Below are 27,575 nucleotides of genomic sequence, written 5' to 3'. Positions count from 1 at the left end.
TTATTTTTTAAGGGAAAAAATAGAGCAGTAGCGTGTGAATAGCTCAAACTAAGCTTACAGATCGCATGTAAAAAGGCAAAAGTTATTTGTGTCTGTTTATATTGCTTCCTTTTTTGTAGCCTTTGTACCTGTACAGAGTGACTGTAAGGGCCGAAGAGAAGAGGCTTGATACATGTAAAAATAGGACCCAGTGACACTCTTGTATTTATCTGTTATCTTTTTAGTCAGTCACTTAAAAAAATACCCACAAAAGACACACCCAAGCAACAAAAATAAAAACTGCAAAAAACTACACCCCCCCCCAAGCTGTACATTTTAACATAAAATAAATTATGATGAGCCATTTTTAGCCTCTTGTGTCTTGTCATAGTTTGATGTTGCATGGGAATTACCTCCTGAAACAGTGTTTGTTACAGTGCTCTCACGTGCTTGATCTAAAGCCCATTACAGTCGGTGGGGTTTGGATTAGGCTGTTTAGAGCCTAAGTGTAGGTTACTCATCATAATTGCATACACCCTGTGAAAATAAAGAATACCTAAGATTATTTTTTTTAATGATCTTAATAAAATATTGAATAAATATGTATTTAATACCTTACAAGGTTGTCAATATTAAATGTATGAAACTTCTTTCCTACAGAAAGTGTGAATATATATATCTCTATATAAAAGGATATATGATAGTAACAGACATGGTGTTTGAACTGTATTTTAATGATAGAATTGTAATCTCTTCCATTGTCTTTGTTGCTGGGTGACAAGATGATGCAAATTCTGCATTAAATGTATGGGTTCTGTGTATATGCATGTATGTGGGCACACACAAACATACACACAGATGAGCACTTCTCATGTAACAACAGAAGGTCTGTTAAAGACAAGAAGGCTGTCTCTATGTGATCTCCTGAGTGGACAAATTCAAATGTGGGATGTGTGAACCTATACCAGTAAAGGTCCCTGTAATAATTGTTCAGAATGCTTCTAATGTGAATGTTGCCACTCTCACTGCAGTAAGGTTACTAGTTAAGGTAAAAGGAGTGGCCATCTTGACTGAAACTGTCCCCATTCCAGTATATAAAGCAGCTTTAAAGGTAATATTTCATATATCTTAAAGTCAAAGAAATGTGTATTTCTTTAAATAAAACCATTACTGTGTGGTGTTCCAAATGAAGAAATTGATAGTACAAATCAATGTGCATGACCTGTTGTAGTTTTAATACAATGGAGCAGCAGTCTAAAATAGTGAATCTGAATGAGAGCTAAAATTGCTGATCAAATGGTGATCTGGAATAACTTGAGTTTTAGGAGTTCAGAACACCTGATAAGGAGAACACCATACAAGAAGGATCTTGGTTCATGCCCTTACATTGTTAAATTTGTTGATTGAAGGCAGAGAGTATTCATATTAAACTTCGTTTTCATCTTTACAAAGTAACTCACCTCTTTATGATTAAGAAAAGTGGAACTTGATGCAGTTATGTGCAGCCTTCAGGTGTGTCTAGCTTTATGTCTTGTGATTTTTCATTTGTGTGTTTTTACAGTGAGTGAAAAAGGCATCTGGGTCTTTATCTGCTGCTGTTCAGTTTCAAGTTATGAAGCCAGTAACATACAAGCAAATCAAACCTTCTTAACACTTCAGATATTTGCTAGCCTGAAACAGCATCCTGACTCCAGCATATTGCTAAAATTCTGTGTTTACAATATATGGGTTAAGAGTTGGTTGGGAAATGATGCATAGTGTGTGCACAGCAGGCAAGTTTCCATTATAATCTTGTTATTTCAGAATTTAATTCCTTTTAGGAGGACAAGGAACTATCCTACATCTTTTCCCATAAAAACTGTTTAGCTGTGAATTGCATTTTGGCACTAAAATTTCTGATAAATAAGAAGGTTGTTTTTTCCTTGGCAGATGTACTTGTTCTCTATCTTGTATGCACCTTGCAGTGTCAGTTTTGACTGTGTCCTCTAGCACTATCCCACAGGGGAATGAGCTCTTGCTTTTACTGTCTTCAAAAAATTCTTCACAGAAGTGCAACAGGTGATTCTTGTGAACGGCAAGAGGCTCTTTGGCTATGCACTGTCACAGAATGCTCCATGCCACTGGTGGCTGGCAAGAAGGAAATCAACTTGCCTTGTTCAGTGTGTGTTTCCTGCAGAGCTGGCTTGGAGCTGAGTCAGTGCTGCTGACACTTGTGAAGCAGCAGCTTGCAAGAGCTGCCTCACTTTGTGTAAGTCATGTGTTCCAGAAGTTCTGCTTTTCTGATTTACTCTCATTCATTCTGAGAGAATGGTAGGCAAAAATAAAAAGCTGGGAAGTAAATGAAAAGTATGTTTACTTCAGGAGTGTTTAATTGGCACAGCTGTGCCAGCAGAGTCCTTCAGGCAAGACCTGGTTCTAGGAAAGATCCTTGTCTTTGGAGCAGGACATAGTTCATGTGGAAGCTGCCAAATGCCAGTTCTGGAAGCTGCACTCAGCCCTTAGTAAAGACAGGAATGGTAAGTGTTGTTATGCTCAGGCTGCCTGATCCCCCAGCAGTGGGCAAAATGCAACCAGTTTTTTACTAACAGTGTAAGAATCTCTGATACAAGCAGAAATGAAGGACTGCTAAAGGTACTAATCTTCCATTTTAGATCACTGTCTATGTCTCTCAGTTTTATAAGCTGTTTAATTTGTCCATCTGGCAGGGTGGTTGATGGAAACAAACTCCATTTATATCAGCATGGTAAATAGAAGGAATGGCCCTGGCAATTTTCTGTAGTGCTGAGGGTCATCAATTATGCATGTGAATCGATGACAAATCCTCTTTCACTTACAGCAGTCATCAAGCTCTCATGCAGGATACAAGAAAGAAGACAACTGTAGCTTGACAAAGGGAAATCCTCACAGATATTTATCTTTTAGTTTATCATTTGATACAGAATTCCTGTCTGTAAAGCAAATGCTCATGGTGTAGTCGATCCTTCATGTAGAGGCTCTCTAACTGCTGTGCTGCCCTGGATTATCACTGTGAAAAAACAAATCAAATTGCCAGGAAACTGCACAAAAAGGCAAACTCCTGTGAAACTGTTCAGGACTCCAGACTAAACAATTCAGTGTTTTTCCTGCAAGATTTCTTCAGGAGTGCCTATCTGCACTCCTTTAAAGGCTGGGAACTTAAGTTAGGATCACAATTTTGGGAGTACTTAGCTAGAAGAGAGTTTTAAGTTGTGCTTGCTTTTGTGTTGTAGATGTTTGGGGTTTTTTGCAGAGAGAAAAACTTACTTGCTGATGTAACAAAGGATTCTGCTAAGGCTGGAACTTTCTAAGATGATAATTTTTAAATTTGGCTTCCCTTCTTTCTCATCTTGACATTGTATTTGAAATTACTTTGGGTTTTTTTCCTAGCAAATAACAAATGATCCCTGTGACTCTGTAATTAACTACACCTTCCCCTCCCCTCCTTTTATGGAGTTTCTTTTCCAGCAGTACAGCTGTGCCAGGGCAGTGCTAGATGGTGGTGCTGTTCTGCTGCTCAGCAGGTGCTGGGCTGTTCTTGCTGTTCCTCCTCTGCAGTGCCAGCTCTATGTCCAGCTCTCTCAGCTGCTTCAGGAAGCCCCTGTTTGGCATGATGCAGCGGTGCCTTGCCACCTGCTCAATGGCATCCACCACCGTCATGTTCTTGTGGATCATCAGGTAAGCCAGGACCAGCGTGGCGGAGCGGCTGCGGCCCATGGCGCAGTGAACCAGCACCTTGCCTGTGGAAACAGAGGCACACGTCACAGCTGACACGGGGTGCTGCTTTCCTCTTGGCAGTGAAGGTTTCTGTAGTGCCCCTGCTCTGGTTGGTGTCTGACTCCCCTCACCAGCACTCAGTAAGCCTCTCTACAGCATCAGTTTTCCCTCGTGTGAAAAATCTTACAGCTGAACACCATCTACAGTAGGGATGATCCATTTAATTCTGTAGGGGGATAGAATATAAGAAAATAAAGATACTGTAGAAAGTAATCTTACCCCTAAGGAGTTGCAGCTGGGCCAATTAGCAAAGATTAGGAGCAGGCATGACTTTAACAGGCCACAGCTGTAACCAATAAGAAGAGTGCTATAAAAGAGTGGGGTGGCTGGGTGAGATGGGAACTGGAATCAGTGGCTGCTTTGTGAAGAAGAAAGAGTCAGTGCTCTGAGGAGCTGCCCATGAGAAGCACCAAGAAGGTATGGAACTTTTGTGATAGGAGGGAACCTATGGAATGTATGGAAGTATGGAGTGCCTGCAGTAAGATGACAAAATAATTCTACACCAAATATCTTTTTATTTGTGGACAAAGCTTGCAGAGAAGGCCTGGGGACTGCATTAAGTATCATAGCAAGCCCTGCTGCGGCCTTGACTTATATGCCTCACAAACTCTGTGTTTGCAATTCTGTGTTTGGGAATAATAACCAAAGCACCAGGGTGTGGGAGGGTTTGGTGTGCTCTCAGACTGTCCTTCCATGAGAAAAAATGGAATGCATGGGGAGTGCCTTTCCCATTTCTACTAACTAGACACACAAAGTAACCAAATTGGATTTTGGGTTTTGTTGGGGCAATAATGTCTTTTGAGATCTAGATCACATCACTTTATGCCAATTTTTGAGGGCAGACAATAAAAAAGGCCAGGCATATAACCAGGAGTTGGAAAGAAACCACTTCTTACTCTATAGAAAAACTGCTGTAGAAATTTCTGGCTAGCACCCTGTTGTGTTGAATGCAAGTAATGTTTCACCACCACCATCATGTGAGTGTTCTATTATGATCATCTCCCTGCAGTAGGAGCCTGTCTCATCCCCTGTGAGTGCAGAGTCTCTGCCAAGAGTTTTCACCTCCAAATAAACATGCTGCAGTTTAGCTCTGTGACACTGCTTGGCTTAGCTTGGGCCTTCCAGAGGCAGGAAGTCATTGGCTTTGGATAGTAACAAGGTTGGAAGCCTTGTGGAGCCTTCCCTGTCAGCAGTATCTGGGGGAGGTGGAGGAAGAAAATAGTAAGTGGGTTCAGGTCTGATTGACAGGTTTTGAAATACTTCAAAAGATTTCCAAAAATGATTCAAAGCCCTCGAGGGGTTCTCACAAAAGGTTGAACTGCTGAAGGAAGTAGATTTGGAGCACACTCTCTAACACCCTGCTAAGCAGAATTGCCACAGGAGAAAAAAATAAAAACTCTGCTATCAGAGCCAATAATAGTTTATCTTTGTCAGCTATGCCTGGTGAGAAGTGCTGGGTGCAAAGCCATGACTCCTGCAGATTAACTCCTTTGCTTCCAGGCACAAGAGGATGCCTTGGCACAAGCAGCATTGCTGTGTAATGGATGCATCAAGAACTGCCAACACTAAAGGATTAATGGTTACAGTCTGCATCCTAATCCCAGCAGATAGTCTTTGAGGCATCTTGGCAAAGTTCCAGTCCTTCTGATAACTAAAAGTGCCTCTTCCTCTCCTGGAAAATGATAATCCATTCTATTATTACTGCAAATATTTGAAGTGGATGAAAAGACACATTTGTTTAGCCCTTCAGTGCTTCTCTTTAGAGCTTCCCACCTTGTAAATCTGTTGCTGTTGAGGTGATAAAATAGGTGATGGGACAAGGAGCACTTTGCTTTGTGTGGGTGGCAAATGGAGGAGATCTAGGAGAAAATACAGTTTTGTATTGCGTTAACAAAGGCAAAAAATGGCTGTACAATCTTCTGAAATGTCCACTGGTTTGCAGAAAAGGAAGTTTGTCCTTGCTCTGTGTGAATAGTCAAGAGCCAACTGCCTGTTACAGCAGAGCACTGACACTCTTCTGCAGAGCCACATCCTTTCTGTACTATTTTGTAGTCCCTTCCATTCTTATATAAGGACCACTCTGAACCCTCATTCCCCAAAAGGGAGTCTGCTCTTGCTGTCTTGGATTCTGACCACTTATATCTTCAGGTGTGCCAGAATATTCAGCATCAGTGCACAGAGACAGAGGTCTGCTGAGTGGTGACAGATCTCTGAAATACTTTGTTCGCTTGACTTGGGTTTGTGTTTCTTGAAAATTTGTCTAGATGCAGTACTACTTTTCCAGAATCATTTGGAGCCTTGAATGTTGAGGTCTTTGGTCAAAAGCCTCAGGTCTTTGTCATTTTCTGATATGTTTCTTCCCACTTCGTTTTCTTTTAAAATCTGTCTTTTGTGTATTTTCCCCTGACATTTTAACGTGAAGTGAAAATGCCATTCCCCTTTATTCTACATTTTGAGGAACTAAAATTTCAAGGGAATGAATATTAAATCTGTAGCTTAGTAGGAAACCTAAAAAAAAATCTTAAAATAATGTCTTCTTTTCATGTTATACAGGCCTCACTGATAAATATTTTAAGCTGTTCTATGGTCTGAATTGCATGTTTTGGGAAAGCTTTCTGCCCATCTGAATGACAGCATGCATAATTGGGACTCATTAGAGTTTGCCTCTAAATCTTACCCTTATAACTGCTCTTATGGCCATCAGCCCACGCTTAAACCCTACAAATACTGTTCTGATCAGGGAGTTTCTTCATCATCATGAAGATTTTAAATGTTAAGTCAGAATTAGGACTGTTTTGACAGCATCCAAAGTGCCAAGCTTTCTGGTCTGTTTCAGAGAGGGCCTTCTTCATTAGAATGACAATTTGTTTCAACAGCATTGACTATTGAGCCTCTTCCTCGCAAAAGTCATTATCTAAAGATATCTATTCAATGAATGTGATCATTTGGCTGAAGGTCTTACGCCAGATACAGCTAGGACATGATACAGCCAGAGCAAATTCATCAACACACAGATTCTGGTCACACAAGCTGAGGCTTTTTCCTTTCTCCCCCTTTCCCTCTCTGTGTTTTCTCAGCTCTAATACAAAGCAGCAAAGCAATGCAAAGCTGTTACTGATCAGAAGTATTGAGCACCACACACTGAAGTCCCATGTCATTACCACTGGAGGCAGGTGCTTGGTTACTTCATCCAAAATCCTGTTTAGGAATCTGGATGCTCTTTGTCAGTCAGGAAGGAGCACACAAGTGCACCTTCATTGCCTGTTCATTTGGCACTTGAAATGCAGAACGCCTTTCTGCACTAGATGTGCATTCACAAATAACACATGTATGTTGTTGGAGGAGAGCCCTAGGTACCTCTAGTCTTTTCTTCCATAGGAGGCATCACTCCACAATTTAGTCTAGCTTCTGGAGTCATTCTATTCTGTAAATGTGTATTGGAAAGTTACTGTCGTGCTTTAAACCTGTGTCATCCTGGGCCATGCATCGTGTCTTTACACATCTCTGGCTGGGATAAGAGGTGTACATACACACATTTTACTTTTCTCTCGTGAGAAAGCTAAGAGTTTGCTCTTTTTCTTCATGAGTGCTACAGTAAGTCTTCATCAGAAAAGATCCTAGTTAACTTGTTTAAAAGCCATTTGAATGTGGCAGAAATTACTACAGCTACAGAAATCACTGCCATTTGTAGTATCTACTTGAGCGCAGATTTTTTTGTTTGTTCACCCAGTCAGTCCAATTTGATTTTGTGTTCCAGTGCTGGGCTGATGCTTGCTACTGTCTCAGGACTTCCTGGACTTTGATGTGATTTTGAAACAAAAAGGTTAATATCCCCCCCATCTCATCCTTTCCTCCTACAACATTTATTGGGAAGCAAGGCTTTTTTTCTTGCCCTTGCTGCTTCCCTTGTGCTTGTTTCTTTACCTCAATGCAGCAGACTAAAGTCTTATGGGAACAGGAGGGTGGTGGCAATGAGGAAGTCTGCATTTCTTATTCCAGCTACTCCAGTCTGACACTGACTTCTGGCCTCCAGCCATGGCTAGGCACGGGTGTGTGCTAGTTATCCTCTCCTTTCCAAAGGCACTGCTGCAGACACACTTTTTTAAAATGCTGGGTATCTTTCTTCATAAGCAAGTAAGCTCCTGAAGCAGTTTCTCCTACTATTAGGACTTTGATTTTTAAAACTGATCTGCTTTCAAGGTTTTCTCCTGAGCAAAGGAAGGGACTGTTGTGTGGTCTGTACTTGTTGAAAGGGCAGAAGTGTAAAGACCTGGCTGGCTATTGGAAGCAAGTCAGGTAGTAACTGCCTGCAGCTGAGCTAGACAGCCAAGAACAGAAGCTGACACAAGGCTAGAAACTTGATATGTGACCCTCTGATATTAAGGTCTCTATAGGTCAGCAGTAAAGTTTTAAGTTTCTCAACTGGTTTCTGGTAAAATATCTTGCTGTGATTTTTTTTAAAAGTATGCGAGGGGAAGGAGTAGGAGTAATATTGAAAGTCAGTGTGAGGCCTAGGCTGTAGCACTTGACATCAGTGCCAAGCTTTCTGATAGAACACTGCTGGAGATCAGCAAATAATGAATTGTAGTAATCAAGCTGAGAAATTACAAATACTTTAATGAAATGTTTCTAGTTTACTGCTGTCAGAGCTGTTTCAGTTCCCTGCTGCTTGGAAGATGGCAGAGAAATAAATGTTACAGGTTGGGGTAGATCTGATGGTCAGGTAGGAGGGGTGGTTTCTATATTTATAGAGGGAATCTAATGGTGCAGAGCATGAAGCTGTGGAATGATAGCATGGAATGTCTGAGACCATTGTATTCTACTCCCACCACTATGCAACTAATATTTATTAACCCTGTCTTGATAGGGGCTAATTAGGAGGAAAAGACAGCATATTCATGGCACCTAGGCAATTTCCAGTTGTCTCATGTGTTTTTGAAGGAGTCAAAACAACAACAAAAAATCTGTCAGACAGGGCCCCTTGATACAAGCTGTGATGAGAACTTTGACAAAAGTGCTTGCTAAGAGGCTCTTAGGGTGGTATTATTGGGAAGGGTCCTAAATACATCACTGCTTTCTCTTAAACTCGTTCCCTACTACTAGCTGTATTGTCTCTGGTAAACTATATTGGACTTGTTTCATTCCTGCAAGGTAAAATGCCATGGAACTATGCTTTGAATTAGTTGTGGTAAATATTATCCTGGTTGGAACCATTTTCAGCACCCTCCTTACTTCTTTCATCCTGAAGTGCATTATCAATGAATTTGGAAGCCGAGTAGAAGAACTGGCTGAGGTCGAAGGTGGGGAGATCGTCGGCCTCCACGCCGTGGTACTGCAGGGCCATGCTGCTGTAGTACCGCGCTCCCGTGTCCACGTTGCGCTGCCCGTGCGCCGCGTTCAGGATGTGCGTGAACCCCGCCTGCTCCAGGCTGTAGCGGTCCAGCGCCGTTTTCCTGGGAAAACAAGAGCTGCCATGTAACTCGGCAACCTTCTCCAAGGCTAGAAAAAGAAAATTAAGAAAACCTCTCGTTTTCCTGGGAAAACAAGAGCTGCCATGTAACTCGGCAACCTTCTCCAAGGCTAGAAAAAGAAAATTAAGAAAACCTCTGCTTTGGTATGTTCTAAATGTTAGTGAAACTGATAATGCTTTAACAATGCATAATTTACCATTTAAAGGAACTTAAGATATTGTCATTCTGTTTGAAGCTGTCATTCTTTTGCAGTTCCTAATTATCTCCCCCGGGTCCTTAGAGCATGTTTAATGTGGATTTATTTTGCCGTTACCTGTGCACATGGGCAATACTGGCTTCCATCCATCTTGTACATGAAGAAACTTGGGATACAGAAAGAAATAGAAGGAATTATCTAAAGTCAGAAAAGGAAATCAGTGGCAGAACTTGAAATAGGACCCATGAATGCTGTTTTCCCCTTCTGTCCTATCAAATGATATTGCAGATATAATAAGAGTCTGTAATGTGTGAGTAGTAAAATCGTCTGGGATTCAAAAAGAAACTGTTCTTCCCTAAAAGAGGTTACTGAGTTCTTCTCAATTTCTATTAAAAATGAATACAATTTTAAAATTCCATCCCTATGTGAATATAACTTCCTATTACAACTCCATTTTACTATCTTGTTTGGTCAAACCAGAGGTCTAAAGCAAAAAGAACTATATAAGGAAATTTGATATTAGCCTTCAGAGGAAGCTGGAATTCATGTATTTAGCCAGAGGTTCTCATTTGTTCTTGTCCTCTCTTCCCTTGGACAAGGGAAGTCAGAGAAGAGAGGAAAGCTTAGATTTGTATGTTCAATACCCACTGTAGGTACTTGCTTTAGCATAAAATTCCTAAAAAAGATGTAGAGTTCATGGCCAGGCATGTAAAAACTTTTTTTCTTCCATTACAGAAAGCTTTTAGTTTGGGAAAATTTTGTTCTGAAAAAGCTGTAAAGTTTCATTAGTGCCTAGGAAAACTACAAAGCTTTTTACAAAAAGAAAAAATGGCATAACCTTTATTCTGTTAATATATTTTCACGTAACTACTGCATGATGTAAAAAAGCTTTTTCCAAACAAAAGTACCTCTCTCCATGAATGTTTCCTGAACACTTCCATGTGTAAATGTAGCTGCTGTCACACAGGACGTTGTGGTGGGCTACCTGCTGTGTTTTATAATTCTAGTGGTGACAGCCCACAATAGCTTGAAGCTGACTGCCTTTCCAAGCTTTAAGTCAAAACCCCCTCTGAGCAGTCAAGGACCTAATGATTAGAGCACTTAACTGGGATATGGATACTGAAGGTTTTACCTATGCTTGCTTTTACTTAAATTAAGCTCATGATCGTTGGCTGCTCTGAGTAAATATTGCCCTGCAGAAATTCCTTTCTGGTTAGGAATGATAATGTCTTGACAGTACTGGTATTTTTGCCATGAAATAATGCTACACCTCTGCTATCCAATCATGTAAAAGTCAAATAAAAGCTTCTCTTAGTGTGGTGATGCCTACCTAATAAGTTTAGTAGACCCTGGAGCACTGCTAATGGTGTACGTTGCCACTTTCACCTCATGTTAAATAATGCCTACTCCTTCCCTTTGCATTCCCATAGCAGTGATTGACTGAGAGAGACTTGCTTTCTTCTCCCTCCTTTTAGGAGGTTTTGTGCCTTAGGATTCCCTGTATGTAAATATTGCCAGCAAAGACACTTCAGTTCTATACTGAAAGGATGGAGAGTACTTAAAATCAACCAGGTTAAATGTCCTGGCTGAAGTGGTGCAGTGAATAACTACTGCCTTCATTTCGATGTCCTTGAGGTGAGCTACAGTTCCTGTTTTCAAATTAAGCCTGTCTTTGTTTTATCTCCCTGATGCTGGAATGGTTTTCGTTCATCAGACAGGCCCAAAGCTTCTATCCTACAAACCATGTAAGACTGAGGGCTTCAGGTCAGAGACCCATGCACAAGGGGAACCCTTGCAAGTGGAGATCTACATGCTGAGTAGGAAGCAGGACTGCAGAGTATTTTCAGTAGAAAACCAAATTTTTTCATGGACTGTACATACTATCAGACTTTGGCTTCTGCAAGCACTGCTCAGGCTAAAAAATAGCATTAGAATTAAATTATGAAGTTGTTCTGAGCAAGGACAATGTCAAACAATAGGTTACAGTCATTAACATTTGACACTTGTTTTTATATGAAATCAAATTTTCCTGTTTCCTTGATTGTTGATTGCCTTTTGACACAGTGGATGCCACTAATGCATTTTTTCTGACAGTTACACAGTCTTGTTCTGTTTCCTACAACCTGATTTTGCAATGTTGGGTGGCCTCAATTTTCCAGTACATATTCAGAAAGAAGGGATGCTGTCTTTCAGTAACTTGAATAAGCAGTCATCTCAGCCTGGCCAAGCTCCTCTGAACTTCCCCTTCCATCTCCCAGTCTTGCCTGTGGCTGCATTTTGTGAATTGGAGGCTCAGGATGGAATTATTTTTATTTAATCAGTTTAATCATTTTGCATCACAAATGCATTAGCAGATGTTTTGCCCTTGACCTGTGGCAGGTTTGGAATATACACATTGTTACTCTGTTTGTTTCCCAACTTGGGCTGGAAATGGACTCAGAAGCAGCAATGTATCAACCTTGAATGGTGTTGCAAAAATTCATTATAAATGCTCAGATGTAACTCTATCATCTTCTGTGAAATAACTTTTTTTAAAAACAGCAAATTACACGTGTACCAAGGAATTTATGCTGTTTTCCTCAATGCTTGGGCTAGGCTGACTTTAAGATGTTATCTGCTTTCTAATTATGCTTGATATGCAGACTGATTTGGCAATAGCCTTTGAACTGAATAGAACCTTACCCAATGGAATTGTTTTCTTTATTATACGGATGCATATTTTCTTTTTTCTACTGACATTGCTAATGTGAAAAACTTCCAGAAAATGAGTGCTCAGTGCTGAGCTCTCAAATCTGCTAAGTTCTCCACATTTTCACTGGAATAGCTATCACTCAAAGTGTGTGTAGGTGTTGTAGAACCTGTTAGTGGAAGCAAGACCTAAAATACCTGCCCTAAGTGGAGCAGGGTCAGTACAGTCCTGTGGCCACGTGGCTTTTGCATCTGCAGGCCAAGCTAGTGCACACAGTCTGTAAAGAGGGTGTCAGGCACCTTTCTTACAGCAGATAGCCTGGACACTTTTATCTATGGAAAGCTTTTCCTAAGGTTACTAATATTGTTGTGTGGAGAGATGAAGAAACAGTTGTTGTGTAATAGAAAATAGGGTTCACTGGACTGCAAGAGGTGCTTGCCTTGGGCTTTAGAATCTGCATCTTGTGAAGAAAGCTGAAGTGACACTTAGTCTTTTTCAAGAGCAAGAGTGCTTGGTTTCAAACCTAATATGGAGATTAGAAAGTACTTTAGCTCCTTCCTCTTTCTCTCTGTCCCCCAGTCTTATACTTGATAATTATATTTTCATAAGAGATTTCACTACTGTTCTTTGAAAATTTTTCCTCTTTTTTTTCCTCGTAAAATCTTTCCCCAAAATCTAGGGCAAGAGCCCAGCTGGACCACCACTTGTCATACTGGCTCAGGTTTATCTGCTTTTTACCTCCTGTCTGCCAGTACTTTGTCCTTTGATCATAAACATGACCAGGCAGAGAAGGCCTGTGCTGAGACTGACACTGCCATAGTTAAACTTGGGGTCACAGTGGGTTTGCAGCAGCTTGGTGGGCAGTTAGCAGAGCAAGCAACAGCCTGGTGAGGCCCCAGGTGTGGGACCTGTGTGCCTGTAAATGGAAATGTTGCTGTGTCCCTCAACATGTTTGCCTGGGCTGCCCACAGGCAGCAGTGAGCTCTGCCTTTGTGGGAAGGACTGGGCTGCTCTCCACCCTCCGCTGAGTGTGCAGCGTCAAAGCTGTTGAGAAAGCATCCCTCTGTACCCTGTAACCAGAGTCTGTGGGGTTTGCTCTGTTTCATCATGCATGATGCCTCTGATTACACCCCAAGGAGAGGAGAATGCTCTTGGCCTTGCTTGCAGTTTTCACTGTGCCTGAGGTATCAATATTGGAAAGAGAGAAATAAATCAGGCATAAATATCTGTGAATATCTGATTGGTTGAGGTTACTAATAGCATAGGATTGTTCAGGGCAATATGAATCACTACCTTATTGGAGGATTTATGGCTCCATTTCTAATTCAATTTTGACTAGAAAAGGCATCGGGGTTTTTTTTCCTTGCAATTTGCTCACTATCAGAGTGTAATAGTCAAGCTAACAACATTCTTCTTTTCCCCTCCTTGGGTGCTGCTGTTTCCTATTAAATTGTGATTAATACTTCCATTTTTGTGATTATGGTTGAATTTTAAGCAGCCATTGTAAAGAGGAGTTTGCTACAAATGCCAGTGTAGGTGAAGCTGGAAGCACTTGGCTACTCTAGCAATTGTTTTCATTTTGTATATCTCCACCATCTGTGCTATTAGCACTTGATTTCCTTTTACATGGTGCAGCTGTGGTCTCCAGTGTCTGCCTTGAATGTGTTCCCATGCAAGGAAGGTGAAATGTGGCACTGGGAGATAACAATGAAAATTTCAATGTAATTCAGTTTAGTAAGAGATGGCCTGTGCTGATTAGTCCCATGCTAAAGCTCATCAGCTCTTCAGTTCAGAGCACATAAACTTATGCTAAAAGTTAAGTATACCCAGAAGTCCTTTTCTCTATGCCAAGCAAAAGCTCAGCGCTTTGCTGAATCTGACCCTGCATTTACTGTAGGGCAGATGGACTCATAAACATGTTTTGAAAGTTCTGAGGCAAGGGGGAGTACTTTGATGTGGGAATCCCACCTTAATGGTGAAAACTGGAGATAAAATCACTTTCACATATGGATATATTGATACTATCAGACTCACCAAAAGGAGAAACTGACCCAGACAAAAGTGTCATCCATTTTCAGATGGTTCCCAAAAGACTGTTTACCTCTCTTGGGTTGTGCAAGGGCAAGTAGAGGGCTTGTCTGAGACTTTAACTGTGCCTGTTGTCAGTTTTAAGGTTAAGTTTCATAGGATCAATAGCAAGTGCTGCAGCAAACTCCGTGTTCTTCTGGAAGAAACAATGTGTAAGTAGTTACAACATGAAAAAGAATGCTTTCTTTTAGGTTGCTGTCTCCACTGTACCAAATCCCCTCTCTCTTTTCAAAACTACTGTCATGACAAGCTTTAGTTCCAGCTGCTTTTGTTAGAAAGTTGCCCAAATCAATGGAATTGGAAGACAGGGGGAAAGAGCTTGCAAGCACTGCAGTCTGCACCTTCACACACAGTATTAAGTGTACTGAAAGCAGCTAACAAAGGGAAGATATGAGGAAAACATAAATGCAACTAAAGGAAATAGTCCTCCAAAATACCTCAGGAGGGTGTGGGCAGAGCAACTCCCTCCCCAGGTAAGTTAGCACCATTCAGCTGGTACTACACCCCAGATGACTGGTGTGCCTTTCAACTTTAAGTAAAGCCAAGTCTCTTAAACTTCATGCAAAGGTTGTGCAATGCAAACGTGTTTCAGTATAGACTGTTAAAGCCACAGATTGACGTGACCCAGATTGACAAAACACCAGGAAATCTGAGGCAACATGTTACTAGGAGAGGAATCGCCTCTCTCGAACTTTTCTGTTTTCTTAAGCGCTAAAGGAAAGCTCAGTGCAGGATGATAATTTACCAGATGGTCAGTGTCAGAAAGAAGCTTGCTGAATATAGGCAATATTGACACTTTCTTAAGAAAATCTGGCAGTTCTCCCTCCTGTGGAGAGATGTTGAGAATTTCCAATAATACTGACCCAATTTTCCTTGGTAACTCTAGCACTGAGGGAGTCTGGAGATAGTGTCGCATTGTATCCCCTTTTCCTTCTGAGGTGTTGCTCCACTTCTCTGGGTACCTCCTGCTCAGTGTGAATTAAAAGAATTTTTAGGTACCACTGAAAACAGTGAGCAAGACCATCAGAATATGGGATGGAAAATATTTAGTATTTGATTTTCCTCTAGCCCTAAATGGTGGATGTAGTTTTTGTAAGTGATACAACCTAGATAGAGGAAATAGCTCTCTGCTTTCTATACAGCAAAGGCACCAAGCACTCATGCTGTGGTCAGTCAGTTCCTGGTCTTGACTTCAGCCACTTATCAAATGTTAGAGATCACTGATAGAATGGAGAAGCGTTACTTGTCTCGGAAACCACTGGAGCGTTGAGGTTTATTGTCCGCTGTTAAAGATCTGATTTTCTGGATTGTTAAACTGCTATTACAATTGGCAGGTCCTCATTCTACCCAAGTTAAAACTATGTCCTCAAGAGTGTTGTTATTATCTAAATCTGTATTTGCTTCTATTTTTATATGATTAATACTGATGTAGATGCTAGGAGTTTGTAATGCTAAACGATGGGAGGTAGCTGTTTTCTTGCCTTGAGAGAGTCCCATCTGTTTTCTTCTAGGTTAGTGTAAATTCTTTTTACTTGGTCATTTGGAAAAATCCATGCTGTATTGCTTCTCTGCAGAAAGGTAAGAGGAGTGAATGAGTTTTAGTTATGTATACATTTCATGTTTAGTTATTTATCTTAATTATCATGCATTCCAAATTGTGGGTTTGGGTTACTCATTTTCCTTACCTGCATCAGTTCTGAAGGCCATGAGCCATGGCAAGGCATAGGCACAGACCATAGTTTTTGTGAATTGCAAGCTCAGTTCAGCTGCATACCCAGAAAATTATTTTTCATGCTTGTAACGAATTACATTTCAAAAGACCTTTTTTTTTTTTCTGGGAGTAGTTTGAGAACATGGCAAGACCTGAAACTGTGATCAGGCCTTAAATCCTAAGGAGATCTAGTGCATGTTCAAGAGGAAAACAAATTGGGAGGCCTTTGTCTTCAGCTGAAATATTCTTTGAACTTCAGAAATATGGAAGCCTAAACATCATCTCAGATAATAAGGCCATCACTGAAGAGCTGCAAGAAGGAACTACAAGATGAGTAACTGGCAGAGACTTTCCATGTGATCCCAGTGAACCAAGCAGGTTTGGGATTTGCCAGTAAAACTGCCTCCAAGCAACCAGGTGGCCAGAGAAACAAAGGAGAAAAACAAGGCTGCTTTCTATCCCTTTAGAGGACTTCTAAATATGAGGAGGATATATGCAAACACTAATCCTGGTAGGAATTGACTCAAAATCTTGGCCAAGAGTGTTTTATTCCTGTTGCTGGGCTGTGTCATACAAATTCCAGTATCTGGTCTTTAAAAGCCCTTGGAACTTGCTGGGGGAAAATTTCAATTGGAGTTGAACACAGCATGTTATATTTTGAGGCTTTGATTATTCTGGGTCTGACAGGCTCATAGAGATTTCATTGCCTCTGGGCAACATCTGCAGTGAAGCCTCATAACAAAAGGATGGAGTGGCCTCACAGGGTTCCTTGATAGCCTGGATTGCATTAGAAGGAAGATGTGGTTACGTAGTCAGGGTAATTAATTAGCATTTCCATAAGCAGTCACAAGTCCTGTTAACCTTGTAAATGCAGGAGGCAGGAATGAAGCACAGATGTGGAGGCTCTGAAGATAAACTCTGGATGTATGTGTTCATTTGATTTTGTTGATGAGTTCCACCAAATTCTTTCAACAGCAACCTTAATTTAGCTTGGCTAAAGATGCAAATGCACCCAACATGTGTTCATGGCTTGTGGCATCTCTTTGGCCACTAGTTCTAAAGCAAGATCTTAAAACAATACAAAAATCCTGCCACACTGAGGGGGTAGGCTGTTGGTCAGGAGTAAGATATGGAGCTGGCTCCAGGAAAGATATAAATGTCCATGGACTTTGCCTATTCCAAAGCAAATTTTAGTTAAGGTAGTGAAAGCCTGCATCTTGCATGCAGACTAGTTCACAGATTTTCTGTCATGTCAAGTTTGCCCTTGCCTGGCTGACAATAGTAGTTCTCTTTTGGGGAGTTCCATTTTCTGGTGAAGTTTTATTTCTGTTCCCCCCCACCTGCTCCTTGTTTTTCCTTCTCCATTGGTTTTCTCATGCTTTTGTCTTGTCATGGTGGGGAACTTGTTTTCCTTTGAAGCACCACTGGTTTTCCTCTTGACTTAAGACCAGTCCTCAGCAGAAACACATTACCCAGCATGACAGGTTGTAGCTCTACGTGCCTGTCAAGAAGTTTGTATTTTTGTTTCTCTGGTTAGTTTGTATGAAGTGCCAGGTGTGTGGTGTATTCAGAGTCACACCTTCTAGCTTTTACTAAATTACAAGGTGTAAGAAGCCACTGCCACAGGAAAATTACAGGAAAGAGTCAGTGACTGCTGTCCTGGGCTGAGAGACTGACTTCTTGTCTGGTCACATCCCTTTGCTCAGCAGGCACAGCTATAGCTTCATCACAGAGATTAGAGGAAAATTATTCTAACAGCTTCATTCAGAATAATTCTGATGGTGATTCTAAACAATGAAGTAGGAAATAAATGCCAGAAGAGGCTGTTCTTTATGGTAAATCTTGAGTTAGAGATATCTAACAGAAGGGGCAGGGCAGGATGTCGAGAGAAAAACACAATCCCCTTTTGTTCCTGAATCATTTGGACAGGCTGTTCCCATGGTTTAATTTTTTTATCCCACACAACATACACACACACACTCTCTCCCATCCCTGTCTCTAAAAGTGGGAGCCTTGGCTGGGTACAAAACCAGAACTCTTGTGTCTTTCTGTTGCCTCTGGCGCCACAGAAGTAATTGGTGGGTGATATTAGGAGCCTTGTAACTTTCAAAACTGTATATCTTTCCTCTTTTATAAGCTGGCAACAGATGAATTTTAGGACCTTTTAAAAAATTATTGAGAACTTTGGAGCCACTGGGGCTCCTACTTGTGTCTTTCAGTGATGATGTAAAAATATATGTCATGTTAGTGCAGGGTGTAGAGGAAAATGGGAATTGGACCAATAATGGCAAAGGGATAAGAAAGGCTCTCTTGCTCTGCTCAGGGCTTGGGCTGGGGGATTTTCTGATGGCATGTCTCCTGCTGCAGCAGTCTTCTCTGCTTCGTGGAATAGATTGCTTCTAGTTTAGTCCTCTGCTCAGCAGGACTAAGTCTGTTTTGTGGGTTTGGTTTTTTTCTAAATCACACTTGGTCAGATCAGTGAGACACATCTCTGCAGCTTTGCCTTCCTCAGGGTTCTGTTTGCTTTAATCTCTTGAGCAATCTGGAAATGCAGAGTGTTCTATGTCCACAAGCACAGGCTTGGAAATGCAGAAATACTACTGCAGGGTGAGCTGTCTCTTCAGTCACTTTTCAAGAATTACATTTTAGGCCTAAACCAACCTAAGGTGTGGCAAACACATCCAGGCCATGCTCTGTAACTGTGGAACAACTTTCACTCAGAGATAAATAACAAATTGCTCCTTGAAACTAATCATTTAAAAATAGATCATGACGAGCTTCAACCTCTGCAGCCTACACTGGTGCCACAACCAGTGCTGTCACTCTGTCTTTACAACCAGTGCTGTCACTCTGTCTTTACAACCAGTGCTGTCACTCTGTCTTTACCAGCAGATCTGGCTGCACTTCCTCTGCTCTTTCCTGAAGCAGCAGTGACAGCCAGGGCCATGCCAGGCTCTGACATCTGTCAGTGGTTTCAAACACTTTGCTCTGTCAGTGAGCTGTGTTTAGAAGAGCTTGGTCTCTCCTGTGTAGAGGAGGTGTAGTAGGTACACTTAGCTGCTACACAGGGGGTATTGTGAACACTTACTCATCTCCTATGTAGAGGTTGGGCCAGACTTCATTGACGTGAGTGTACTGTGGGCAGCCCTTCCACAAGAGCCTCTCCAGTTCAAATGCCCCTGGGGTACAATAGTCCTCATCAGGATCTACTTTGACTGCTGTATATGCATTTTTCTTGCCAGCATTCCAGCTTCCTGATGACATCTTGTCCATGAAGTAGCGCTCTCAGGATGTGCAATAAACTGGAATGCAACCAAAACAGAACATTAACCCAAGGGAGCACAAAGCCAGTGACTCCTGCTCACTGTGGCATCCTGGGAGCACTGACCAGGTGGGATTGAGCATTGCTTGAGACAGATGTACCTGTTCTGTGGCAAACACAGACTTGCACCCGGATTTCTGCCTCTCCAGAGAGAGGTGAGGAATATGTTGTTGGATGAGCTCACCAGCAAAGGAAACAAAACTCAGAGTTTTGAGATTATTGAAGTTCAGTGTCTGTCTGGATTTTGTTTCCTGAAAAATCTACTGGCAAGAATTTGGTAGGTCTAACAGCCTAGGGATCTAAAGAACCTAGAGGAACTGAGTGCAAATTTAAGTTGTTGGGGTTTTTTATCATTAACTAAGACCCCCCTAAAAGCTCATCCTTTGTGATTTTCAGCAACATAGGGAGAGAAAATGTGTCTGTTCAGGTGAATGTTGCGTGTACTGTTGTACTCTCCTCTACTCTTATTTTCCAAAGTTGCCAGCTGCAGATTCCCTGTTTGCTGCATCTCCCTGTGGGCTCTGTTTTTATTTCTTCTTCTGGGCTCTCTGGTGTCTCAGAGTAGCAGTTGCTCATGTCTCATTCCCTTGAAGGGATAAACTGAACCTTGTGGCTCTGTAAGAGACTTGTAACAAGATGTGGAGTTGGGCTTGATCTTATGAAGTGTGCAAGTAGAGCCTGCCAAAAATCCACCTTTGTTGCAGGCAATGAATCCTGTAGTTGCTCCCAATTTTTGTGTGTGTGTGTGTCTGTTGGCTGCTGAATGTTTGTGTCCTTTTAATTCAAAAAATCTGGCTAATGCTTTCATGTGGCTATTGTTGAGCTGAAAGCAGGATGTCCATTTTTCACTGACATCCCAAGTACCCATGGGGTTTGTTTGCTCAGTTTGGGCTCTTTTGTGCCTGTCATGTTCTGTTTCTCTACAAAGCTTGAAAAAGCCAAATGATTGCTGTTTTCCTACTCCAAAGCTGTGTAAGATTGTGGAGTCTGTTTTTGATTGGCAAGTGTACACCTTTGTTCAAAAATTGGCTTGCTTTCACTGGCAAGGGGATCTATCTTTCAGCCAAGCTCCTTAAAACATGATGATGTTTAGCTAAGTGGTCCTCTCTTGAGATTTTTAAAGGGCTCTGAGAATTCCAACTTGTAGTAAATTTTCCTTGGGCTTGTCTTGCATGCTTATGTGTAGTACCAAGTCCCATCTATCTGCCCCAGTAGCCATGCTCTGAGAGAGCCTTTTTGTTTCCTGTGCCAGAATTATGCTAATTCTACATGCAGACTCAGCAGTGTAGATAATGTTTGTCTACAAAGATACAAATCTAAGTCAGTCTGACTTGGGGAGTGATTAGGCTGTTATCTAGAAATTGATAAGAACTGCTATTTGTCTAGTAAGGAATTATAACTGAGAGCCTGTTGCCTTGATGCTGAAGGACTGACTACTTTTATTCGGGATGGAGGAAAGGAAGAAGAGAAAGCACAATGTAATCAGTAATCACAGTTGGTGGCCACAGTGCATTGATTTGTTACACCTCAGAACAGGGCAATTACATCTGCAAATGATCGTTTGTGGTACTGGAACACCGGCACAGTTTGAGCTTGGTTAACACTCTGAAAGCTCGACCACTGCTGAGAAATCCTTGTTTCTGTCTGTCCTGGGAAGCCACATGCTCCCTGAACTTTCAAGTATGCTATGTTCTTTTTTGCCTTGCCAATGTTATCTGCTGCAGGGATTTTTAAATTGAATTAGAGCACAGGAAAGCATCAGCTGAAATTCCTCTAATAAACCATGTATTTCAGATTTGACTCTAGACTATGTAAGAAGTAACAGAGTTTAAATAGGAGGAGGGAAAAGGGGGCAAAAGGGCTGGTTTGCTATTTCAACTCTGGAAATAATCGCCATGAAGCATTTGGTTGGGGGCAGAAGGGCTTGCATCTTCCCAGGAATCAAAGATGCTTAACCCCATCTCGTATTAGTTGTTTTACATACACCAAACACAGCTCCAGGAAGGCTATTTCCTAGGCCAGCCCTCTTGGAATAAAGAGTGAAAAGTAGATTAGATTTTTTTTGTGGGGTTGTTCTTAATGCTGTTGTGGGTATAGGAGATGAATGTTTAGCACAAACCCAGGCAGGGAAATCTCAGATTTCTCTGGCAGATTTGTGTGGAGAGGAGACCATGTCTTGCAGAGCGCTCACCCAGTGCAGTCAGATGGCAGCCAGATTGCAGGGTTACCTCTGCACAGGCTTGTTGGAGCAGGCTCCCACCCCTTGTGGTGCTTCATGTGGGCTGTAGATGAGTTAGTGCAGGCTGGATGATGCACCAGTGCTGTGCTAGCTTGGCAGTCACCTCATGGCACTGCACTGTGTGGGGACACAGAACCTTAGATCACAGAACAGCCTGACTTGGATGGGACCCACAAGAATCATTGTAAGTGAATGGCTCACATGGAGACTGTGAGCCTGGCATTATTAGCACCTTGCTCTGACCAACTGAGCTAATCCCAGGGTCATGTGGAAGCTCTCTGGAGTAGGGACTGTCCTAATGTCCATTGCATAAAGAACTCTGCACCCTGCCTGCTCCTGGAACTGCTGCTTCAGGACAGCCGTTTTATTTCCTGGGGGAGGGATGAAAAGTCAGCTGGCTGTGGAGCTGCCCTTGTCCCAGAGGGTTCTCCCCAGCAGGAGGGTCTGAGCGCAGCTTCAGGGCATACTGAGGAACAGAGCCCTGTATCTGAGGCCAGGAGTTCCCTCCCAGTGAGGCAGGGCGATCTGTAGCTCATCCCACCCTTCCCCTGTGCCCAGAGCACAGCTTCCCTCTCATTCTGCTGTCCTGTGCCAAGGGCAGGCTGTGTGAGCTGGTGGGACCTCCCTGTTGCCTCTCTGTGCCAGAGCTGGGTGTGGGGCACACCTCAGTGGGGCCCCAGAGGTGCTGAAGATGACCCTGTGACACTGTGCCTGCTGGGTCTGGCATCCTGTGGGTTCTGCCCTCACTGCAGTGTGCACACAGCACCGAACTGCTCCCCACTTCTGCTGTCATGGACTTAAGGGTATTATCAGAACAAGGATGATAAAAATCCAGTCATCTGTATTTTTATACCCTAATCTTTCTCTTCATAAATAAGACCAAAGTGCATGTTATCTAATAAATTTTATTTGTTAATCGCTTGGATGGATGGAATATTTGTCCCCCTTGGGTTATATGTATATAAATGAAAATATTGTTAGTGATTTCACAAAATGGTAATTCAGAATAATGGAGAGTTAATCCTCTTTTCATTAGTGAGCCACTTCAGGACATACACTGTGGCAAATTACACTGCATTTTAAGTCATTCTCAAGTGCTGTGCACTAGGAAAAAAAACATTAAACTAGTTTTGCATTGATAGAAGTAATTGTGTGGCTAATTTGGATAAGCAGCATGCATTAGGCACAGCAAAGGAATCTCTTCTTTATGTTCACTATCTCCTCTACAGCTGCCAGATGGAATTTCTTATACAGCTCTTTAGCTTATTTTATTTTTAACAAAGCAGGGAAGGAGGAAATAAAGTGCAAGGGAAAAAAAAAAAAAAAACAAATCTGCCAGTCTATCTGCTGTTTAATTCAGACCATGACAGAGCACACAGTCTAGTGGCGGGAGCACCAATATGGCAGTGAAAGATTTGCCTTCTGTGCCATGTTTGGAGTCCCTTGAACTACTCAAATTAACCCAAAATTCCCAGTAAGGCCCTATGAAGTCACAGAATGTAGTGGCCCATTTTCAAATCTGTTCAATTGAAGGGATGTCCAGTCCCACCACAAAATTTGTAGGGATGAGTTAATGCTTTTGGAAATGTCAGTCATGAGCTCTACAGTTTGGTATTCCCACAGATGGGGGAGGTAAACTCAGCTTTTTATCTAGATGTGAACATCAGAGCCTTGGTGGTGCTGGGTACATTTCTAATGCTGGTTTTCCATGTGTAGTGGAAGTTTCTGAGTACTTTGAGACTGAAAGCTCTAAGTCATTAGCTACATTACAAAATACTGTGCTTCTTAATATTAATATTTTCTGCTCAATGTGCTGTGCAAGCCCTAGTGCTGTGTATAAAGATGCCAAACAATTTGGCAAGTTTTATGCCTGGGAGTTAGGATCCAAGTCAGCTGTAGAGACTTAGAAAAAAATCAGGCATGCACAGCCAAGGACTGCATTTGCCTTGTTTCTGTGCAAGGGCCTATATATCCTTTCCTTTTCTGAACCCCTCCCTGGCACAAGGGGTTCCTCCATCACTGCTGTTGTCCCCACTATAGGTACTCTGCTGCCAACTTGTAGCTTTATTTGTGTGCCTGAAGCTTCAGATCTTCAATAAAGTCAGAGCCTGGTGGCCTTGGCATAAATATGCAATGGGAGAGGCTAAACAAGTAAAAACTGGGAAGAAAAATGGAGAGAAGACAATTGTCCTTACTCTTTTCTTTAGAAGTATTAGCTGTTCTGTCATGCAGGGCACAGGGTTTCCTTGCCTTAATGCCCACTTCAGTCCATATTTATACAGCAGAATAGTTTATATTCTTTGCCACCCACGTGTCCTGCTCTTGAAGTTCTCCCAGCTCTTATGGCATTGATCACTCGTGCTAGTGGTGATTTTGATGCTGGCTTTATTAAATTTAATTTGATGTGCATATGTGTACAAGCCTTGGTTTTGTACTCAGAGTTGTCTATAAGCAACTTCTCCCTGAAAATACCAGACTATCACAAATTCACCTGGTTTAGCTGGGAAGTGAAAGATTTTAGCATTTAGCAAACACCTAAATATATAACCTGTTTGTAAATGTGGAGGCAGATTTTAATCTTATTCGTGTTCTGATGCTTTCAGATTTCCCTCTTACCTGTTGTCAGCTCTGAAAAAGGAGTGGAACTGTGATATCATCAGAAGTCTTTTCCCAGATGCCAAGGGAAGCAAAGAGAACTACCTATCAGTGCTGAGCTTTTGATGGGGATTCCACAAAAGTAATGACATATCTACAGGGCTTTATATCCACCCCAGTGCAACAGGAGATAAACACAGTGCCCTTGAAATTATTTGGTAGCTTCACCCTCAAACATAGGAATTAAAGTAGTTAATCTACTGCCATGAACACTAAATCCAGCAGAAGAACAAAAAAGAGGAAAAAACCCCTGAACTTTTATTGAGAAATCATTTCTGTGCATGAAGAGCTTGTTACTAAGAAAGTAATCTATTTTCTTTTCTGATCTTGGATACAGGGCAGACTTATTTGAATGTTTTTATTTATCAGGCAGAATTTAACACCATTCAAGTTGTTGGACTTCTACTCTCCTGGGAGTAAAAACTGAGACTTTGCCTTACAGACAACTGCAAAACTAATGGTTTTATATTTACTTCCTTCCTTCCTTCAGTTTAATAACCACCTTAGGTAAGAACTCATGGAGGAACAATGTGAGGAACAATGTTCGTAACAAGTCTGTACAAGAGGGAAGGACCCAAGAGAAGGTAAGGATGGAGAATACCTACACTAGTTCTACACTTCCAAAAAACATGCAGAAGACCTGAATCTAGTTTAGTAACCAGTCTTTGAGTAAGCTCAGTGCTGAATTCAGAAAAAAAAATCAGACCTAATGACTGAGAATCTACAGAAACAGTGAGGGAGGATCTACTCAGCAAGTTCTTGAATTTTTAAGAAATGTTCCGTTCTTCCATTTCCAGCCCACATGCCAGACACATACCTCCCTTCAGGGTGAAAAAGTGCTTGCCCTTTTTGAGTATGACTAAGCAGAGGGTTGTTTTATAAACTGGAAAGTTCCTGCAGAAGCCAATGCACATGTCTGGAGCACAGTGTTTGCACTTGGGAGGAGGGTAAACAGTGCTTTGGTTTCTAAGCTTTTTGTAACTCAAAGTACATCAGCTGAGCTGAGAGCTGGTCACTGCAGTGACAAAAGCTCGCTCTGTCAGATGATTTAATGCAATGCACTGAGAATGGTGCTCCCTGATACACCACCCCATGCTGTTTTGCTCAGCCTGGGAAGGCTGTCAGCAGCCATGAAGAGCCGTGTGCTTCCCCTGTAACCTCACACTTGTTACACCCCAGGGCACTGCAACGAGCTGTGGCAAAAGCTCCTTGGGTGGGGTTATGTCTTGCTTTGTTTTGTTGGGGATTTTTTCCCTAACACTAGGCCAAAAAGGTTACTTTTTTACAAATACTTCTTGTGATGGAGAAGTCTTTCAAAAATATTTTTCTGAAATACCCCAAAAAGAATTTGCCAAATTCCAAAACTGGATTTGCAGGATACTTAAGGAAAAAGTACAATCCTGTGTTCCCTATTCCTGTCCAAGTCTTCACCAAAATTCATTTACTTCAGTTCCTTTCTTTTAGCCCTGCATTCTTATGCTTAAAGCATATAAAATAGTTCATCTATTGCAGTCATCTTTAAACAGCTTAAAACCAGAATAATTGTAGCCTCTGTGCAATTATTTCCCAGAACCTCCTGCTGTGAATATTCAAAACTAACCAGTTATTTCAATGAATTTCTAAGCCACATATGACTTTTTAAAAACTTATTTTTGCCCTCATTCTTTATTGTTGAGTGGACTGGTTAATTGAAAACAGATTAAACTGAGATTTTATTAAACATTATTAGAATGTCCAAGGAAACTTAAAACACAGCATCATCTGAGAGATTTTTTTAATTCAATTGGAAAAGCTAGATTTGACTAGAGGGTGGAGCAATTACTGAAGAATAAGCAAAATATTCTGGGACAGATATTAAAGTCCTTAAGAATTACATTTTCATTCCCTAACTTTTACAATGAAATTATCTCCAAGATAATTACGCTTTCTGCACCGAATTTCCTAATTTATAAAGTGATTTCCGTAACACAACAAGTTTGGTTTTCTAAAATTTCTAAAATTATACATTATACTTTCAAAACCTTTTTGAATCTGTAATAATTATTTTTTTTTTCTCTGCAACAAGCTAATGAAATGAATAGTTACCTCGGCAAGTTTTCCAGTTCTTGGGCTGCTTTACTAAGTCCCTGCTTTACTAAACCAGGTTACAAAAGGAAGGAAAAAGGAGCAGAAGTACAGCAGGAAATGCAAATTGCTTAGCCTTACCTGTAGGCTTAGGTGGGTGCAGTAAGTAACTGGGTCCTGTGAAGTGCAGCAGAACGACAAAAGAAGCCTCACTAACTGTGCAAGTAGAGTCTATTTTTAGAGGAGGATTTGCTGACTCTGACCTTGAGTGCTGCCCACTCCAAATGACGATCTTTACATCTGCTGGTAAAACTATTCCCTGATGTGACCTGAAACATTAGACCTGGCAGTTTAGTTACCTAGTCTTGGTGTGACTAAGATAACATGATGCCTGCATGTTGACTATAATATAACAAATATAATCTTTGATGTTGTCCTCTTGTCAAGGCCGATGTGATGTTTACTGCTGCATACGGGTAAGGAGCACTGCACTGCTGTTTCCTGTCATGCTGTGCACAAGTGACTTGGCACTGGCACAGCAATGGGCAGTGGGAGAGGTGGCATCCTGACAAGGTCCTTTTCTCTTGCTTGAGCTCCACCAGAAAGCCATCTTCCCCTGCTTCTTGTTTTGGTTTTCTCCAGTGCCAACACTTCCAGTACCCATCTAACTTATGAAATGCCTTTCTTTGCTAAGAGCAACAAAGTGCTCAGCATGGCTCAGTTCTGGTGACAGCTTGCCAAAAAAAAGCAGAGGCATGCCCTCCAGCCTTTGAAAAATTCTCTACTTCCCTGAAGAGCTCCATGACTTCCTGCTGAAGAAAGCCTAAAACTTCTTCTGGTAAATCACAGCCAGGTTCATCAAAGATCAAAGCTGGGTCCCCTGGTGTCAGAGCCTCTACCACTCCAGTACTTCATCTGCTGTGGCCCTCATGGCCACAGGGCTGAAGGGCTTGGGGATCACACATGACATCCTCTGCCTGGGCATTTGTTCTGCAGCAAACCCTCCCTAGAGCTGCAACCGGAACCACAGCATTAGGAGGAGATTTTGGTGCTGCTGGAGCTAGGCTTGCGTCTAAGATCCAGCTGTCATGTGAGAATTGATATTTCTTAAAATAACCTCTTCAGATCTTTGCCTTCTGCCTGAGAGTGGGAAAAAGAGGCAAAGAGACTAGTCAGGGCAAGTGTGTGATACTGGAAGCAGCCCTTTGGTACCTGGACCTTTTTGGTTCTGTTGAATTGACCATCCTGGAAATGATATCTCTGAGCAGACCTGCAATCACTGCTTACCTATCTTTCTGCCTCACAGTGCTCTCTACTGTTGCACCAGTGCCTGCAAAAAGCAGCCAGTTATTGATAGAAACCTCTTGTG

At 41.7% G+C, this 27,575-nt stretch overlaps 1 protein-coding gene across 1 annotated transcript; it reads right to left on the bottom strand.

Annotated features, from left to right (window-relative positions):
• Positions 1–93: 93 nt before the first annotated feature.
• On the bottom strand, positions 94–26,535 carry DUSP29 (dual specificity phosphatase 29). Its single transcript, XM_058810176.1, has 4 exons — positions 26,348–26,535; positions 19,015–19,228; positions 9,004–9,224; positions 94–3,734 (listed from the first exon to the last, which is right to left on the bottom strand). The coding sequence occupies exons 2-4, from the start codon at positions 19,197–19,199 to the stop codon at positions 3,487–3,489; spliced, it is 654 nt and encodes a 217-aa protein (XP_058666159.1). The 5' UTR covers positions 19,200–19,228; positions 26,348–26,535; the 3' UTR covers positions 94–3,486.
• Between the last annotated feature and the right edge of the window lie 1,040 nt (positions 26,536–27,575).

This window comes from Ammospiza caudacuta, chromosome 9 (genome assembly GCF_027887145.1).
Source record: "Ammospiza caudacuta isolate bAmmCau1 chromosome 9, bAmmCau1.pri, whole genome shotgun sequence".
NCBI classification, from domain to species: Eukaryota; Metazoa; Chordata; class Aves; order Passeriformes; family Passerellidae; genus Ammospiza; species Ammospiza caudacuta.
This window is presented reverse-complemented; position numbering and strand designations above follow the sequence as displayed.